General features: G+C 44.3%; 1 protein-coding gene across 1 annotated transcript in view; it reads right to left on the reverse strand.

The window, feature by feature from the left end:
* Nucleotides 1–18,404, reverse strand: part of LOC138497494 (ethanolaminephosphotransferase 1-like) — a 664,324-nt gene that overhangs the window by 490,024 nt on the left and 155,896 nt on the right. The window contains exon 3 of the mRNA XM_069621021.1: nt 17–125. Within this exon, the coding sequence (XP_069477122.1) occupies nt 17–125 (109 nt within the window). The remainder of the gene's footprint in view (nt 1–16; nt 126–18,404) is intronic.

Consider the following 18,404-nt stretch of genomic DNA (forward strand, 5'->3'; position numbering starts at 1 on the left):
ACCAATCAGTGGTTACCTGAGGTAGTGTAGTGCCAGTCAAAGAATGATAATATGAAATAGTTAATTAAAATCAATACAAATCCAGAAAACGTTAACACGTTTGGGGCAATCCAGACAGGGACTACCTGCAAAACACACAAAAAAAGTCACACATTAGATGTCGAATCATTTAGGATTTCAAGATTGAAAAAATGACACTGTAACAGCAATGGAGATAGACTGTTGACGAAGGTGCAGATATAAATGCAATCGTATTTATCATACGTGTACTGTATTGAACCAGAAGCATGCTCAATCATGATAATAACAGAGTAGGTTTCATATATGCTGAGCTAACACATTGCTATGCAGACGAACGACACAAGGCTCTTGTTTTAAGAGGAAAAAAAACACCAACAAAAGAACACCAGATCTTACAGCGACTATAGTTATTAGGGTAACACATATTTGCTTTCACTCCGAATACATGTCATAGTTTTCAAAAATAAAATACATGTTTGGGAAAATCTCAAAGAGAAGAAGAGCAAGGATCATGTCCCCGTGAGGACTATCTACGGTCCCCAAAGGCTAGCCCTGCGCAAGCTTGCTAGGAGCCTCCGGACCATTCCCCGGGAATCTGAAAGAATGAGACAATCCTTTCCTGAAACTGCATCCATCGTCTTCAGACTCCCACACCAAACATGGTGGTCAGTCCCACCTGCCTAAATAAATGGTGCAAACCCAGTGCACATTTACCTTTGGAGATGGAGGGAAGCAGTACAAGCACAGGGGAGACACTCTTGGCTTTTGTTGTGATTGGCCAGAGATTGCGATTGGTTATTTATAACACGCTAAATACCCAGAGGTTTCTAAGCGCGGGCCCGGCTCAAACATGTGTTGCTCCGTGTCGTCTTGCTTCCAAGGTGAGTGCGTTGCCCCTGAGCTATCCTCCCGGGAAACCCTGCGAGTGGGAATGTTTGAAAGGAACATATAATATGTCATGTGTCTATCCCTGATATTACTTCCCTTTGTTGGCTAACTTAATTAAAGTCTCTCTGAGACAGGGTTATTTTCCAAATTCCCTAAAAAAGGGCTTAATGTTCCCTCTTTGAAAAAAAGCAAATCTTGACCCCTATCGACAAGGCTGACAATTGTCCCATCACAGGCCTACTTTTTCTTGGTAAGATGTTTGAAAAAATGCAAGTTACTATGGGACTATCAATCAGGCTTCCGGCCTTGGCGTAGCACTGCGAGAGATATCCTACAGGTGGTGGGCAATGCTATGAAGATCCTGGATTCTGGTCTGGTCTGTTTGCTTGTGCTGTTTCATCTCTCGCTAGCGTTGGACATGGTTGGCCATGGGGTGTTGGTAAACATCTTATCCAGTTGGATGGGTTTCATATGGTCTGTCCTATCTTGGCTCGCCTCCTTCCTGCAGATTTGTTCTCAGTGTCTGCAGGTGGGCTCCGCCAGGTCAGGCTCCTTAAACATGCTCTGTGAGGTTCTCCAAGGATCTGTCCTATCACCCACGTTGTTTAACATCTACATGGATTCTCTAGTAGTTTTAATGCGCTGGTCAGAAGTCAAGGTATACCAGTATGCTGATTAGAACCAACTCTATCAGACGGTGTCCTCCTCCACAGAGTCCTCCTCCACGTACATACTCCACCAGTGGCACTGCCTTGATGCAATTGAGAACTGGATGTCTTATTTTTCCCTGAAGTTTAACCCACTCAAAACTGAATTTTTGCGATCTCACACCCGTCTTTCTCTAACTGAAATTTAAAGGCAGGGCTGTCTCCTCTTTTTGCATTTGGAACCACCTCTACCCTTATGTCCTCAGGACTCTTATGTCCTCTTGGTTTCTTACTTGACCTAAAGTTTTATGTTACACATTTCTCGTTTAACCCAGTCCTGTCTTTCAGTTGTCGTTTCTTAAAAAAATCAATGTTTTTACCTTCCTCCATTTTGGTTACCATCCCACCTGGACAGCAATAATGCCATCTTTTTGGGTTTGACTGCAACTTCGTTTTCACCCTTGAAGTCAGTTCTGCATTCTGCCACCCAGCTTATACCTGGCACAAGGCAATTTGAGCACATTACCCCATCCTAATTCATCTGCATTGCTTACCCATTCACTTTCACTTTTCAAGATCGTCTGTATCCCCTATAACAGGCTTGTTCAACATACGGCCCCTGGGCTGCAATGCGGCCCACCAAACCATTATCTGTGGCCCACTGCTCAATGGCTTTACCTTAAAAACAAAAAGGTTTTATTTTTTATGTTTTTTAAATTAAAAAAATTCTAATGTGCTGGCGTCCACTCCTCCTTCATTCAGTCATTCGATATGCATTAATGACCGCTCTGTGGTGCACATGGAAGTGGAAGACACGTTGTTGTATGCATTCAGAGGTGCACACTTTCACGGCCCGGCGTTCATATGCACGCTATGCTGAAATGCGCCCTCAGCCGGCTTTGCGATTCCTCTCGCTTTCTGCATACCGTAATTTGCCATAATAAAAAAAGACAATGGCCCAATGTCGCAGGACAGGGGCATATCTCGCTTTCATTTGTTTACGTCCCACTGTGATTGGCAGCAGAAGGCCCCTTAGCAGGTGTCCTGCTTGGGCCTGCCCCCTGGTAATGTGTAACTTTCCTTCAATACAAACATGAATAATTATTTTCGCCTAACTTGCCTTCACTACCTTTCATGGCAGGTGAAATGTAAAACACTTTGCAATGCGATGTCGTTCTTTTTCAAATTAAAATATCATGGCAGCTATGGCATTTTAATAATATTGTGCTGTACCTTACTTTATAATTGTACTTTATATAAATATGTACAAAGAAGTAGCGGACAGGTTTGGTATTTTCACCTCCCGGTCCATCAAAATCAGTTTTTTGTGATATGGTCCAAGCTGGACTGCATGTACCTTACTGATCTAGGTAGTAGTAGTGTCTTACTTGTATAGCGCCTTTCACCATTAGTATGGCACCAACGTGCTGTAGGTTGAACGCTCTCTGGGTATGCTTGTAATATGAACAGAGCGGGGCAAGGGCACTATCCAACATGTTGATGGTGTGGACACCTGTGTGCTAAAAGGAGACGATAAACCGATGCAGGGTCGAGTCACAATGTAAGGTACACCTATAGAGCCGGATTAGGGTTGTGCTGGAAGCAAAAGCACAAGGTGCGAGTGGTCTGGCTGCCTGGAATGTGCAGCTCGAGTTTGCAATCCATTTTGTATGGTTGCACATGAAAAAACCCAATAGATGCAAGTTACAAACAGGACCACTTTCCAGCGCATTTTCATTATGCCTTTGCCCACAACATATGCCAGTATATAACACTTTCATGCTGGCTGTGTGTGTTTTTCTGCTGTAAAATGCACCTTTTTAACCCCATTGTTGAGGAAAAAAATGTGGGGAGGGAACCCCCTCAAACCCTCTCTAGATCCTTATGGCTCGCTGCGCTCGGTGGCCCCCACTATTTAAGGAGAATATTAACACCTACGCACACAAGCCACTGACCTTTCAACATTTAAGATGGCGGAGCCCCCTTAGATACTCACTGCCCGACACCAAAAGCCATCTTTGGGACTGGATGGCACATCACTGCCTGTGATGCTGTTGTGTCAAAGGTCACACACGATTGCTTCCTAATGTGATACTGCTTTCGGTGAGGTCATTGAATTTTGGCTCGCCGGCCCACTGGGTGACAAAAAGTGAATGCTTCGGCCCCACATTCAAAAATGGTGGACATGCCTGCCCTTTAAGGTAGTGGTTCCGGGTTAGCCTCCTAATATGGCATAAAAGTGACTGATTTCTTTTTTTGTTTGGCAAGAGAGAAATTTATTTTTATTATTGATAATTTTTCAATACATTCAAAACAGTTACACACTATGGGCCTGCTTCATGGAAGTGTTTTATAATGGCGCAATCCCATAGGAAAACGTTCCATGAATCAGGTCCTATATTTCCAACAGAGTAATGTCATAAATTAAACCGAATACCTACAACAATGGGAGAACATTTTAAAGAAGAAGCATATGTAAAACCTATCCAGAATTCCCCAGATATAGCATAGTCAAACATTCCTATTTTCTCCCAAATCTATTACTGATTTCTGCAGGGTCCAGATTTGCCCATAGTCAAGATATTCTATGATGGACTATACCCCATTTCAGGCAAACGCCACGAACTTCCTCAGTAGCTGCACCTCGTGCTTGGAATCTTTACCTTCCACTAGAAGTCTTCTTCCATCATTGTTGGACTTTCAAAAGGCATTTGAGACCCACCTATTTTCTCTAGTTTACTCCATTATAAACATTTTCCTTGTTTTAAAATGGTAGCTCTATTTTACCGATTATGTTATACGTGTTTCACCGTTTATTTAATTGTGCATATGTTTTAGTTGTTAAAGTTAATCAATAACTGGGTCGGATAGCGCTTTATACATGTGTAACTAAATAAAATAAATATATCTCACAGGGTTGGTGCTTGTAGAAAACCATATGTATTTAAAACATAATGGCCCTCATTATGAGTTAGCCGGTCTGGATTTAACGTTGCTGGTAAAACCGTACTGGCACCATTTTCTGGACTGTCGCGTGTTGTGTTACACCCACCAGGTCTGACCTGGCGGGCATAACGCCACCGGCTGCACACGGACGTGGAAACACCGGCACCATTACTGCATGGTGCCGGTGTTTCCACTGCCTCCATTCCCGTGGTGTCCTATGGGATGCCACAGGAATGGGGAGTAACGGAATGCCGGCTCCGGAATTACCGGACCACCGGAACTGTAATACCCCAGTGAATCCGGCAAGTCTGGGGCCGGTAAATCCCCACGAGTCTGGCAGCAACCTGACGGTTTTACCAGCACGGCTACCGCCGGACTCGTAATGAGCCCCATTGTATCTATATGGATACTCACCCGATCTAATTTAATTATTCTGGAAAGTATTATGAATTTACTTATGTCTTTCTTCCTGGACTCCTCCTGTGTTTGCAGCCCGGGTTACCTGCCCCGGTTCTTGGGCAGTGAATGGTATCTGTCTAGGTGGAGAATGTTGGGGTTTTTTGAGTGGGAAGGGGGGAGTAGAAATTTTTGCTCTAAGGCAGTGGTCTTCAAACTTTTTTGGCCTGGGCCCCCCCCTGAGCAAAGTTTGGGCAGGCTGGGCCCCCCCAAAAGTGCCAGATGGACAGTATGTAGAAATCGCTATGAACCTTTGAGTGCCGTCAGCGCACCCTATTCCCAGTACAGACCCTGGGCTCTCCCCACCCTACTCCCACCACTATCCCAGTGCTGCAGCCCATCCTGCTCCTACCACAGTCCCATAACACAAGCATACACACATCCATACACATTTAAATAAAAAATAAATCGCCATAAACGTACCTTCTGCAGGGGCCTGCGTGTGGTTGCTAAAATGCCCTGCTCCAGGTTGCTCTGCCCGTATGTGCGAGGAGGCGCAGGAGCACCCCCTCGCACATACATACATGCAGTGCCCCAGTCAGCATTTCCAATGAGCTATGCAAGGTTGGCGAAGCAAAACTCCCACAGCGTTGCATGGCTCAGTGATCATGTGCGGCTGGGGAACTGAACTGTCAAAGGCAAACAGTGAGCCTCATTACGAGGTGGGCGGTAATCCCTTACCGCCCTACTACGAGTTCCCTTTGCGGGTCCTTCCTTTACACCTGGTTTTTGCAGGCATTAAGGACGGGACCCGCAAAGGGATACCGGGTCAATAATGGTACCGCAATTTGCAAATAGTGGCATGGTTACCTCCAAACTCGTAATGATGCCCAGTGTTTCCCTTTGACACTTCAGCCAGCCTAGAAGCACTCCCTCAGCTGGAAAAAGCAGCTGAGGGAGTGCTCAGTGTTTCACTGGGCTGGCTCCTCGGCTCCTGCGTAATGGGTGAGGGGGCCAGTGGGTGGACGCCCCCTCACCCATTATGGATGAGCCGGCAGGCTTGGACTGGCCTATAGGGCAATAGGGCGATGACCTACCAAAAATGCAAAATGCTAGTGTAGGTCGGTCAAAATGGGCCACTTTTCTGGACAATGTGGGCCAGTTTTGAGGAGTTACTTCACTATGCAGCTAGTAGTTTTGACCATTGTTGCTGAATAAATATTCTTTAAATATCACAATTTGTTTACATTTTAACAAAAAACAACCCCTTGGGTACTATTCAAACAGTCTGTGACTAAAGGACTGAATATCCATTTGCAACTGCTGGCCATTTTTTCATTGGTGCCCAAGACCGTTTTATGGTCCAGTCTGACCATGTGAGCTGCCCCCTCCCATTTCCTCCAATCTAAAAAAAAAAAAAAAAATCTTTTTACATTTCATACTGGGCTCTGGCGCCCCCCCTAGGAGGCGGCCGCGCGCCCCTGGAGAGGCGCGCCCCACAGTTTGAAGACCTCTGCTCTAAGGTGAAGGAACAGGAGTGAATCTGCTCCACTCCTGTCAGAGAGGGTTCATCCTATAATTGGTCTTTTACCAAATGGCCATTTCCTATGAACTGTCTGTCTATCTGTACCTTTCCTGTGGTGCCAGCCATGTACAGCCTTGCACCACTATCGACACAACAGCAGACCTGGGCACCATAGGGTGTGGGGGAATTCTGTCAGCGCAGCCGCTGTTACTGAGGTTAGAAGGTACTAGAGCGATCAGCACCTCTTGAGTTTTGCAGGCTCAGAGACTACTGCCTACTACTGCATATGCACTTGCTTTACTAACATGTCAAGAGTTTATATACCACATTATATTTTTATGGAGACTTCAGATCAGTTAATATTTGCACGTGATTGAGGGCCAGTCAGTAATTGTATCAAACATGATGATTTGGGTTCTATGAACGTTTGCCGACTTAATTTTTCCCAAACAGCCGAATTATTTGTCACTGTTATTGCTGATTTTTATTACCACTAAAAGCCGCGGGATCCCCCCCTTTTTACACCCTCTTGCCCAATTATATACCTTACACCAACTTACCACATACTTGTGTGTGGTCAAAATCAATTGGTCAAGAAAAATGCAACACAACCAAATTTGGCAAAGTAACCATTTTGGGAAAAGCGAGCAAGACTTCTTGAGGTTTACTCGTCTCAAGCAGTTTGGTGAGCAGTCCATTCGACTTGTAAGACCTATTCCCTTAGATCTCTTTCAGTGGATTACTAACACTGTTCCTTTTTGCCCACACGCCTTTTTTCTTTATCCTTTATTCCTATCCTCACCAGTGGGTTAGAGCGTGTTGCTGGACTCCCACCACCCCCTAGCTCTCACCCCCTCAGAACAGACTGTCCTTACTACAGCCATTGCTGGGGCCAATGGATGATTCTACAGCGCTTATTTTAGCCTTTTGCCCCCTCCCACATTTCTTTAGAAAGATATCAAAGGCTTGCTGGCATTTTCTTTTGGGGTTCAGCTTTCCACCTAAAGGGGAAGCAGCTTTTCTTTTCCTATCTGTAGTAGGAAGCTGTGACAAAGGGTACGCCTATCAATTGTGACCCTACATAGAGTAAAGGTTACCCTCAATGTTCGAAGTCCCTGTACCTTGGGGCCCTACCCTTGGAGGAGTAAGCCATGTTGTTTTGTACAAAGTCTATGCAAAAACTGTCTCAAAGCCTGTAACCGTGGTAGGGCATAGTAAGCAACATGCAATAGACAAAACACCCTTTCATAAACTGTTGTATTGTGTCTGTCGGATGATGTGCAGCTAATGATGTCACGTGGAATGTTTATGAGTGAGTAGTGGAGTGTTGTGGTGTGAGAGTTCTAGGTGAAGCCAGTTACAGCTGGCCTGCCTGGGTGATGGGAGCCGGTGTTAGTCTTAGCTGATGTCCTTGTAATTATCCAGTATGTCTTATGTGAGGAACTGTAACTGTAACTTAAGAAGCTGTATTAAACCTGCTTGAAGTAATCCTAACCAGACTGGTGACAGCGTCTTTACATCGGCGACGAGGATGGGACTTACTTCAATGGAAGGGCTGTATGACATTGGGAGCCATAGCGACAAGCTCGTTGAGAAAAGTAACATGTGAGCAGGAATTTGGGATTTATACGTGTGATACAGACGGATTGTGGCTCTCATCACTAGTGTTTCGTTACGAGGCATTCAATGGCAGTTGGTAAGCAGGAGCTTTGAAGTGCTCAGCTGCTGCCGTAACAATGATGACGTCAGATTCCAGCAGGGGGAGTTAGCGACCGCATGGAATACCAAGGATTCAAACTTACCGGAATATTCGAAGGCCAAGTGGAATATGTTCGTCATGAACACTGCGCCGCATTATAAAGGATGGAAGTGCAATTCGAGAAAAGGACCATGTAACGTGGAATAGCGTGTGCAGGAAATAGTCAGTAAAGTCGTTCTGAACTGAAGCGGTAAACAGTGACGGTGAAGTCGGATTTGGCATTAACGACAGAGGGTGAGATACGCCTGACGAAGAAGGGCCGCCATCTCACCAGTGTTTGTCTTTCAGGTTGTGGGGGCGGAATGTACTGTGTGCCCTAATGACACAGAAATCCGCGGATCGCACGTCAAGGCAAATGCAGCATGCTCGCCCCAGCGGAGAATCACGTGGGGCGAAGGTTAAAGGTGCTTTCCGCCGTAGAGAAAAACGGTGGAGAGCAGAGGTACTGTGACTGGTATAAAAGAAAAATGAAGTCATGCACCAAATGTATGTGGTAGTGTTGATGAAAAGTAATTGATGTATATCGTATTTATTAGATGTCCGTATTATGGCTATTGGGAATTTCAAGTATAGTGCTGCAATGAGTTGCAATGTTATGGAAAGCCACTCAAGCAGCATTTGGAATGAAAGTGGTATGTGCATGAGATTGGTTATGGTTGATTGTAGATTTAACCACATTTGAGGAAATTGCAGGTTTGGTGTCCCAAGCGCCCTGGCACATGGATGTCCATTAGAGCCTTGCAAAGGCTGTGATGGAAAGTGACTTAGCAATATTTGGAATGAAAGTGTAGTGTACATGAGATTGGTTATGGTTGATGGTAGATTTAACCACATTTGAGGAAATTGCAGGTTTGGTGTGCCAAGCGCCCCGGCACATGGATTTGATTTAGAACCTTGCAAAGGCTGTGGACATTTAGGTTTTAGAGCTAAATGGCTATGGACTCTTAGGCCGAAATGAGTTGATGTTGGGTGTTTTATGTTTTGTTTAATACCAACAACATGTATGGGTATGGAAAGTTAGGCTTAAAATGCATATAGTTAACCAATAGAAATTATTTCCTGTGAGTATGCTATGTGCAGGAGTGTATGGGCGGTTATGGTGGTAGTGCTTCTTTATGGGATGAGGACTACTTCGTGATAAGTGCTATTATAGGCAATGAATCTTGCGTAATGTCCAAGTGATGTGTGAGTGTTGATTTAGAATTGATAAGTACGTCTTCTATGTAATGTGAAGTTTACGTTTGGATTGAGTGTTTCAATGGGCAAATGTTAGGTCCATTTTATTGGTGATACTGTGGGTGCCAGGGAAGTATGGTTTGTACCATTGTAGTATTGGATCTGGTTCTGGGCTTGGTTATGGAGATGAGATCTCCGGGTTAAGCTATCACATCCGTGTGTGATAGAGGGAGGTAGAGCCTCTTCTTTAGGGATGTTGTGGTATGTTGTCTGGTTGTACTTATTGGAACTGGTTTGGTTTTGGTAAAGCTCTCATTACCGTGCAGTATGAAGGGAAGTGACCTTGCTGCTTGTGGTATGGAGCGTCCTAAATGTCCTGTGGTGTGGAAGGTCTCGCGGATGGTAGCACCTTCACAATGGTTGGATGTTTTTTTTTCTTGTCACTGGGGACGGGGTGTATCTGAAAAGATGGTGGGGTGCATGGCTGGGGACGCCCGGCGGTGGAGTGTTGTGATGGAATGGTTGTGTCCCATGTGATTAGATAGTGTTTTATTTTTATGTATCAATGTGTATCCGTAGGTAGTTTATGTTTGGCTATTATGGATCTAATGTTCTGTCTCTCGTGAGGTTGTCACCAGAGCTACAGGCGTGTTTCGATAACCAGTTTCAGTTGATGGCATCGGGACTGTGTGGCCAGCTTTCTCGGTATGTTTCGGTAAGGTCTCTACAGCGTGGTCTGGTTGTGGGTGCTCGGTGATGCGAGTCAAGGTTCCATTTTCTGTGAGCGGCAGTGATGTTGTTTTCCGTATGCGATCTTCGGGTGTTAAGATGTGGTTGGTGTTTGGAGGGCTTTGAGGCCCATTATGCTCTAGGGTGGCAGTCTAGATGCCCGCTGGAGTTCCAGGGTGGCAGCCTGGACCCCGCATTGATTGGAGGCGGGGGTGGGTGGAAGGTGGTGCAGAAGTGTTAGGTGGCGTCGGACTGTAGGTTGTTTGGTTGGCTGTTTTGAAGGTAGTTAGCCCTCGTGGAGGTGGTGTCTGCGTGTGGTGTGTGTGTGTGTGCTGTTGTTTGATAAAGGAGGGAGATGTGTTGTGTTGTGCCTGTATGCAATATGTTCTGTGTGGTGTGTGTGGATAAAGGAGGGAGATGTGTTGTATTGTGTCTGTCGGATGATGTGCAGCTAATGATGTCACGTGGAATGTTTATGAGTGAGTAGTGGAGTGTTGTGGTGTGAGAGTTCTAGGTGAAGCCAGTTACAGCTGGCCTGCCTGGGTGATGGGAGCCGGTGTTAGTCTTAGCTGATATCCTTGTAATTATCCAGTATGTCTTATGTGAGGAACTGTAACTGTAACTTAAGAAGCTGTATTAAACCTGCTTGAAGTAATCCTAACCAGACTGGTGACAGCGTCTTTACATAAACATCCATGATAAAATCATGCAAGTATACGTATCAGTTAAGCCGGATTTCCATAAAAAGTGATTTGTAAATTATGACATCTGCTGTTTCATTATTCCAGGCGCTCGCAAATTCTTCAAAATTCTGCTAGACATGCAGGTTGAGTAACTAAGTTTATCTACTCGACATAAGAGAAATGCACTCGATCCACGACGATAGATGATGAAGATTTTAAACATTCTTTCTGTAAAATGGTGCTTGTCACCATATGCCCACTTCTTGTTTACTCCATCTCCCCCTGGCACTTCTACCCTTCCCTTCCCTCTTCCCTGCACTTGCGCAATCTGAATGACTCAAGGCCTAGTAAGATTGTTATTTTGTCCTCTCTTTGTTTCCCCCTCCTTGTCTTGTCGCGCTTAGAAACACTTGTTTACAGGCGCGTTATAAATGCAACATCATATCACTTCTGCCACCCAGAGGTCAGCCACGCACAATGAAACGTTTATTTGGCATTTACTGAAAACAAAGTAAATAGAAAATAAAGGTTCCAAACATCCCTGAATTTCATTGTACGGGCAAGGTCGAGTACTGTGCAAACGGTTCTCAAACTTCATTCAATCTACTCACTTATTCAAGTGAGCACGTAGATTTTGCTAGCCCTGCATTTGTACTTTTACACCGAAGGGTAACACTTTTTCATACAACTAGGGGAGTCTAACCTTCCAGAGTACTTTTTATGTTTTGGGGCGTTAGTCAAATGGCCTTCCTAAACTAGGAATTTGTTGATAAGATTTTGGCAAAGATCCAGAAACATCCACAGATGCTACATTAATTAAACTGGGTCCCCCACGGTGAGGAGACTGCCGTAAATCAGACGCCTCGCTCCATTTCTGGGATGGACCCCTACATCTTTGATGAGAGTTTGAGCCAGGCTCTGTTAGCAGAGAGCATTGCAATCCCAGGCAAAGATGTAGGCTGGCAGTGCAGATCACCCCCACCTCTTTTCCCGCTCCCTCTTTACTTAGAGGAAATCCTCATGGGGTCTGGCTTTTGAAGGCAGGTCTTTGTGCAACAACTTGCATCAACAAAGGACAGTCTGCTGCAAGCTGGCCAATGACACCAGTGGGCTGCATCATTATTTTTATTTGGCAGGACACAGCTGCATGACTTACACGGTTTCTTTTATAGTAGCACTTTTGAGGCCCCTGGACGTCAGCTATTCCATCTAAATCTCATTGTTTGCTTACTGGTCCTCAATGAGAGTCTAGGATTACTGAATTATCAAAGAAGGGGAGTTTTTCAAAGTGCACAGGGGAGAAAGGGAGTGTAAAGACAACTCTACTTTTACATTTCCATTCATGGTGTTACTGATAGCAGTGTTTTGGTATTTGTCAATCTTACTCTGATCCCAGTTTCATAAAACATTTCACCTGAAACAATCTACCTCCTTGTCTGGGTGTTCTTCAGGCCATATTAGCTTTTATCAATAATAAGCAATTACTTAACATTTGCTCTACAGGTTAACACCTACTGTTTCTTATTAACATATTCATGGAGTATGCCCTCTCAGCGCAGGCAGGGACACAGCCATTTACACACTGCTAGTACAAATGTTAAATGTTAAAGGTATTTGTACTGCGCACCGTCACCAATCGGAATTGGTCCCCAGGTGCTCAGGCGGATCTGCAAACGAGAAAGCGGGTGGGTTAGTAGGGTGAAGAGGGAGTAGGATAGTGAGAGAAGTGGTGTCCTATTGGTAGCTTCAGTTCGATTTTCACCATGCGCTGAGTTTTTGTGCGAATATCAGGTCGATGTCAGTCTTCTTCTTCTGCTGTTGGTGCGGCTTATGTGTTTTTTGTGTGTTGTTGCGGTGTGGTGAAGTACGTGCAGTTTGCTGTGCGAGAGGCGGTTGTGTGGGTTTTTGTGTGATTTAAGTATGCAGAAATTAGAGCTTTTTGGTTAGTGGGTTATATGCCTCGCAACTACCATTAGCAATTTGGCTCAATGCCTATGAACTGGATGGACCCCAGCCGGCCCATAAAACTGGGGGTCTCCAAACAGCCCTTTAAGATGAGCAGCAGCACCCTCAAGATAGATGGGGATGCAGATTCGTACTCTCGCATCAAATAATAATGACAACTCAATAGTTTGGCAAAGGGAGTCAGTTTAACGACAAATACAAAACACGGGGAGCAACCGCTCGATCTTCCTTCTCGCTTAAACTCTGATTACTTTTGGAAAAACTACAACATTTATACCAAAAACTTGTCATCATTGACGTGTAATCTTAAAAACCTAACATGCAACTCGATTGGTTATAGGAAGGTAACTTTAACATAGGTACTATATCTGTATATGGTAACGGGGAGAAGGGATTGGATAATAATGTCAGGTGGGGAGACTAAGCCCTTCCTTCGAACTGCCCACTGTAAACGTCACTAAAAGTACAACGTCCCATTGGCTCTACTCTCTATAGGACCCTAGATTACATGGTCCACTATGATTGGGTTAGCATTCATCTCACCCATTCTTTTCCACTTGCGCTTAGCATCATGCAGAATAATTGGCCAGGTGCAGGGAGTAAGCCTGCACCCCTGCTTTCCTTCAATTTATGTTGCAACCATTCATCACCTCAGTGGCCGTGTGTCAATTACTGATTTGTAGTTTGGCCTTGAGTCTGCCTCTTGGTCTCAGAAAGTTTAAAGGAATGGTTCGCCCAAACATTTTTATTGCAAAAAAGATGGGCAATAATAAAAAAAATCGATTGCCACTTTTATTTTTAAGTCCCTATGTAAAATTTCTCAGTGGGCACCTTACTGTCCAGGTTTGCTTAGGTATTGGTACCTCAATAGGTGCTGTTACTCCGATAGGCACCGGCAGAGCCCAACTGCGGCTCTATGATGGTTTAACTGTTCTCCATACGTCACATCTTTTGGGGGTGAACGTTCCTGGCCCTTCAAAGGGGATGGCTGGAGTGCGGATGATGCCTGGCACTTTCTCTTCACTCCACCCTCTAGGCGATTCATCGACCACTCTTACTTCTTTCTCTGTATTTCCTTTTCTGTCATCCTCTGGATCTAGACATCTAGGTCTGCAGAACTGTTCCTTTGGGGTCCATATCTTTATCACTCCCTAAACATCCTGCTGTTCTTACATGCTCGTCTTTGTTCCATGTCATTAGTTGACATTCTCCACTTGGATTGCAATAGATCAATGTTCCCACATATTTTCTCTGTTTCTTTGGATACTGAAACTTTGTTCCTTCTGGTGCATAAATGCTGGCCTTCACAAAGTCTGTTATTTTTTCGTCAGTCAGGTCCTTAGGTTTCCATCCTGACTCGACGTTGATCATGATTTTAATTCCTATAGCCTTCTTTGCAGTTTTCTGGAACTGAGAGATTATTAGCTTGATAACACAGAATCCAAGCAATATCATCACCAACAGAGCTCCTAGGAACTTGAATGCATCTGCCATCCATTGAGGAACCCATGAAAACAGTGATCCAAACCAACGTCATCATCAACTTCGTCGGCTTAATCAATCATCTGATTCTGTAGTTTTGTCAGCATACCTATGGCCTCTGTTAAGGTTCCATTTTCGTCATCGTGAGACGGTATAAATGTGCAACATGATTCTCCGATTTTTGCACAAACACCTCCATCCATAGCTGTGATCATGTCTAGGACATATCTGTTCTGGAGAGTCATTAGTCGGATCGCTCTTAACTCTTCTTTGATTGCATTGAATCCCTTTATTGTGGTGTTGATGGTCTGCAGTAACTCCCATCTGGTTATCTGCAACCATTTAGTATTAGCTCCAACCTGAACTCTTGGCATCAGGGTTTTTGTGAACACTGATGAGGTCAAGCTGAACAACCTGTGTTCATATGGAATTGCATGAAAGGCTTCTTCTGACTTGGCAGATAAGTAGTTTTCTCTCTTCATTTGGCTCATCAGTTCCACAGATCTCTTCTTCCTCATATGAGCATCTGCTTTTGGGAAACTGTCGATATTCAGGTCACCTTTTAGGATCACCAACGCTGGAACATGGACATTTACCAATGTGTAAATTCCTCCCCAATCTTTAGGCAGTCTGATGTAGGCTTTTGATCCACAAACCCAATAGTGATCCATGATTACTGCTGTTCCATGCATCATTCCTGGTGCATCGAATATTCGTTCACAGTTCTGATTTTCCCCCATTTTCCTTGTACCATTGTTTCTGAAGCACAGTTTGGAATTCTCCAATGGCACTATCTCTAGGGGTCCTCCTCTGTCTTCGACCCATGTTAACAGTTTTGCCAGTCTCGGCCATAATGGTTTGCCTATCCTCTGTGCGTTTTCAACGGTTTCCTTATAGTGTCCAATGATCATCCATGCTCTGCAGATCACTACTCCTTTCTCCCATCCGTCTGGTGAAAGCACTGTTCCCCAGATTTGCATTTAACCTCTGTTCTTCCATCGTTGCACTTCTTCTGGAGATTTCCCTTCGACGTTCAGTTTTTTGCTTGTTTCTCTTCTGTTTTCTGCTCCTTTAACTCCAAGCTTTTTGTATCTTATCACAATGTTCTTTGTTTTGCCGTTGTTTCTGGTCTTTATGTCTTGTACATAATCATCTTCATTTGGATCAGTTGCTTCAGTTGCCCATTTGAGTGAAGCATCACTTCCCATGAACTGACCTCTGGTCTTGCACATTGCTATGTGTGACAGACAGCGTGCTGTCTGCAGATTTACTTCAACAGCTACGAAGATTTTTGACTTCCCCTTACTGTAAGGTAGGAGCGCACACACAAAGCATCTTCCCCTGAAGTTCGTCTTCCCACTTCCTACATGTGCTGGTACCATATGTTGTTTCCCAAGTGTGCTGTGCTGTCCAAGTAATCGTTCAATTCATTATTGTCTTCTTGTGTGCTCCTTCTAATTCTTAAGGTCTTCCTATAGTTTGCTATAACCACATCCTTAAACACATCTGTATAGCTTCTTCTTGCTGGAGGATTCTCAGATATCTTCATCAATGATCCAGGCATGTTTGTCTGTATTATTTGAGCAGGAGAAAGTTCAGTGAGTCTTTATTTATCCCTCTGCCTCTTTCTGGCAATAGCTATAAATGGCCATATTGATTCTGCTATCATTTCTGCACATGATTGTCTTGTAGGCCTTGTGCTCGACCCTTTCACCACTGGATCAGGCGTGCTCGTCGCTGCTGTCTCTGCTCGATCGTTCTCTAGAGTCTTTTGTCTCCTTAAAGGTTCAGCTTTCTTCATTTGTCTCTGAACTTCTCTTGATGTGGAACTTCTCATTGTTGTTTGTCCAAGCTTCTCCCCTTCTCTGGAATGTTATTCTGCAGTTGTTGACAGTAGACCAGGTGTGTATGTACTCATTATTTGTGTATGCGTATCTTCCCCCAACCCCTTCTCGGGTTTACTTTACCGACCCTGTCTCCGGCGTTGCAATTCTTTTGTTACCCCAAGTTTTGTGTGTGTGTAATTATTTATCACATCCATTTCAAGCTCAGTCACTGTGTCATTCTTTCTAGGAACTGGAATGACTATGTAAGGTCTGGGTACCTTTGTAGGTTGCATGCGTACATCATTAGGTGGATGCACGAGAACCTGAACGCTCTGTGCACCAATGAAAAATGAAGTTCTAATCGTCAAAGACAGTAATATGATAATGAATATTATACACATGTAAATAATGCATTTATACGTGAGCTTATAGCATTTGTTCCTTTGCCAATATGAACGTCTCTCCTCATGAGGGAGGACAACGTTACTGCTCTGGTTTCCCATCTCAATCATTTAAAGAGCAAAACTAACTTTTAATACATGCTAACATTTGCTATTTTTATCTGGATTCTGCTGTCTCTGTTTGCAGGTTACAGATGCTAACCGCTTATCCTTTTTGTCTATATAATAGACTCTCTCTTGTCTCTGGAAACAGTTCCTTTTCTAAAAACGAAAGTTCCAAATGAGGCAATAAGTTTAGCAAGTCTTTTAATTCGAATGTTCAAAATAGACCAGTTCCTAGTCAATGTCTCTTTTCTGTTTCACTCTGGATGACATGCGGTTCCTTTTGTCAGCATAAACAAAAACCAAAGTCCTTGGCAACACCTTCACGATCTGTCCCTCGACGGAAAGTTTTATGATGTTCTCCGGTGATTCTGCTGCTGGTTATAAAGTTCGCCCTGCATTATGATACCATGCAGGAGCATACTCATCTGTACAGAGTTCGCTGGGTCTCTAATGAAAGTGAGGACATCAACAATGGCCTGTCACCCCACAAGTTCTGGAAAGTCTTCAAGTAAGCAAAAGAAAACGTTACTAGCTAGTCTGCTATCTTCTTGTGACATTTGTCTTGTCCTCCCTGTATTCCGGAAGCAAAAGGAACTGCTCTGCAATCACTGTGAGCAGCCTCCTGATTGTCTTCGTTTTCAGGGTCTTGAAGAAACTCTATTTTGCTCGTGATTCTTCCCACCAACGATGAGTATGACCACAATACAAACTCAAAATAGATCAGAATGTCTTTGGTGAGTCACTATTGCGTGACACCATGAAAAAGGCTTCTGTATCAAACGATTCAGGATACTGTATTCTCTTCCAATTTACATATCCTCAATCAAAATCTGCCATATCTTTTCTTTTCAAGGCTTCGTTGTGCCTCAGACCGAAATCAACAAACTACTTTTGTGGCTTACGTGCAATTCTTCTTCTTCACCCTGCAACTAGGATGCACAGAGTGTCCATGTTGTTATGTCCCTTTTTCCCTTATTTTGCTCATAGGAAGTGTCCAAATCACACCACAACTTGCACAAAATGTTCCTTGTCTCTGCTTTGCTGGTCATGCGTCCGTCTTCATCGTCATGGGTCTGTCTGCACATGCTGTGGTTCTTCCCCGTTATCTGTAGTCTCTACGCGGTGGGGTGCGGGCAGAGGGTCTTCTCTGATGTACTGCTTGATGTCGCCCAGAAAGATCCAAGCTCTTCTTCCCTGTATTTTGACTGCAGAGGGTGTAATGTACTCCACTTTAAAGGGGCCGTTGAACCTCGGCTCGTCCCACTTTTTTCTTGTGTGGTTTCTCACCAGGACTGTGTCCCCAGGGAATATGGGAGGAACACGTAATTTCTGAACTTGATCTGTTGTAGTATCTCCTTCTGTGTTCTGTGCTGCCCTGCACCCTTCTTGTCGTCGCTGCAGGTGTCCTGAAATTAGAGTAAGACAAGATGTCATGCAGTTCAAGTAGTTTTGCATTTCCAATACTAACACTTCTCCGGTTGGCTGGGCATCACATCTAGCTCTATTTTGAGGCGTTAATGGCGTGCACATCCTTCTGCCTGTCTTGATTTCGTGCGGTGTGAGATGATGGTCAGAACCAGCCTGGTTTCTGAGTACATACAGTGCCAGGGGAAGAGAGTGCAGCCATCCATTCTTCAGAGTAAGCTTCAACTTAGCTATCCTTTCCTTTAACAAGCTGTTAGCTTCTCGCATATGCCATTCCCTTGCGGAGGATACGCCGAAGAAAATGTGTGCTTTATGACAAGCAACAAGCAAATCTGTTCAAATACTGCATTAACAAAATGAGGACCATTGTCTGACCTCATGACTTCACACACTCCCCATCTGGGAAACACCTCCCTCACCAAGAATTTGC

The sequence above is a fragment of the Ambystoma mexicanum genome, chromosome 5q (genome assembly GCF_040938575.1).
Source record: "Ambystoma mexicanum isolate Mex_15411 chromosome 5q, UKY_AmexF1_1, whole genome shotgun sequence".
NCBI classification, from domain to species: Eukaryota; Metazoa; Chordata; class Amphibia; order Caudata; family Ambystomatidae; genus Ambystoma; species Ambystoma mexicanum.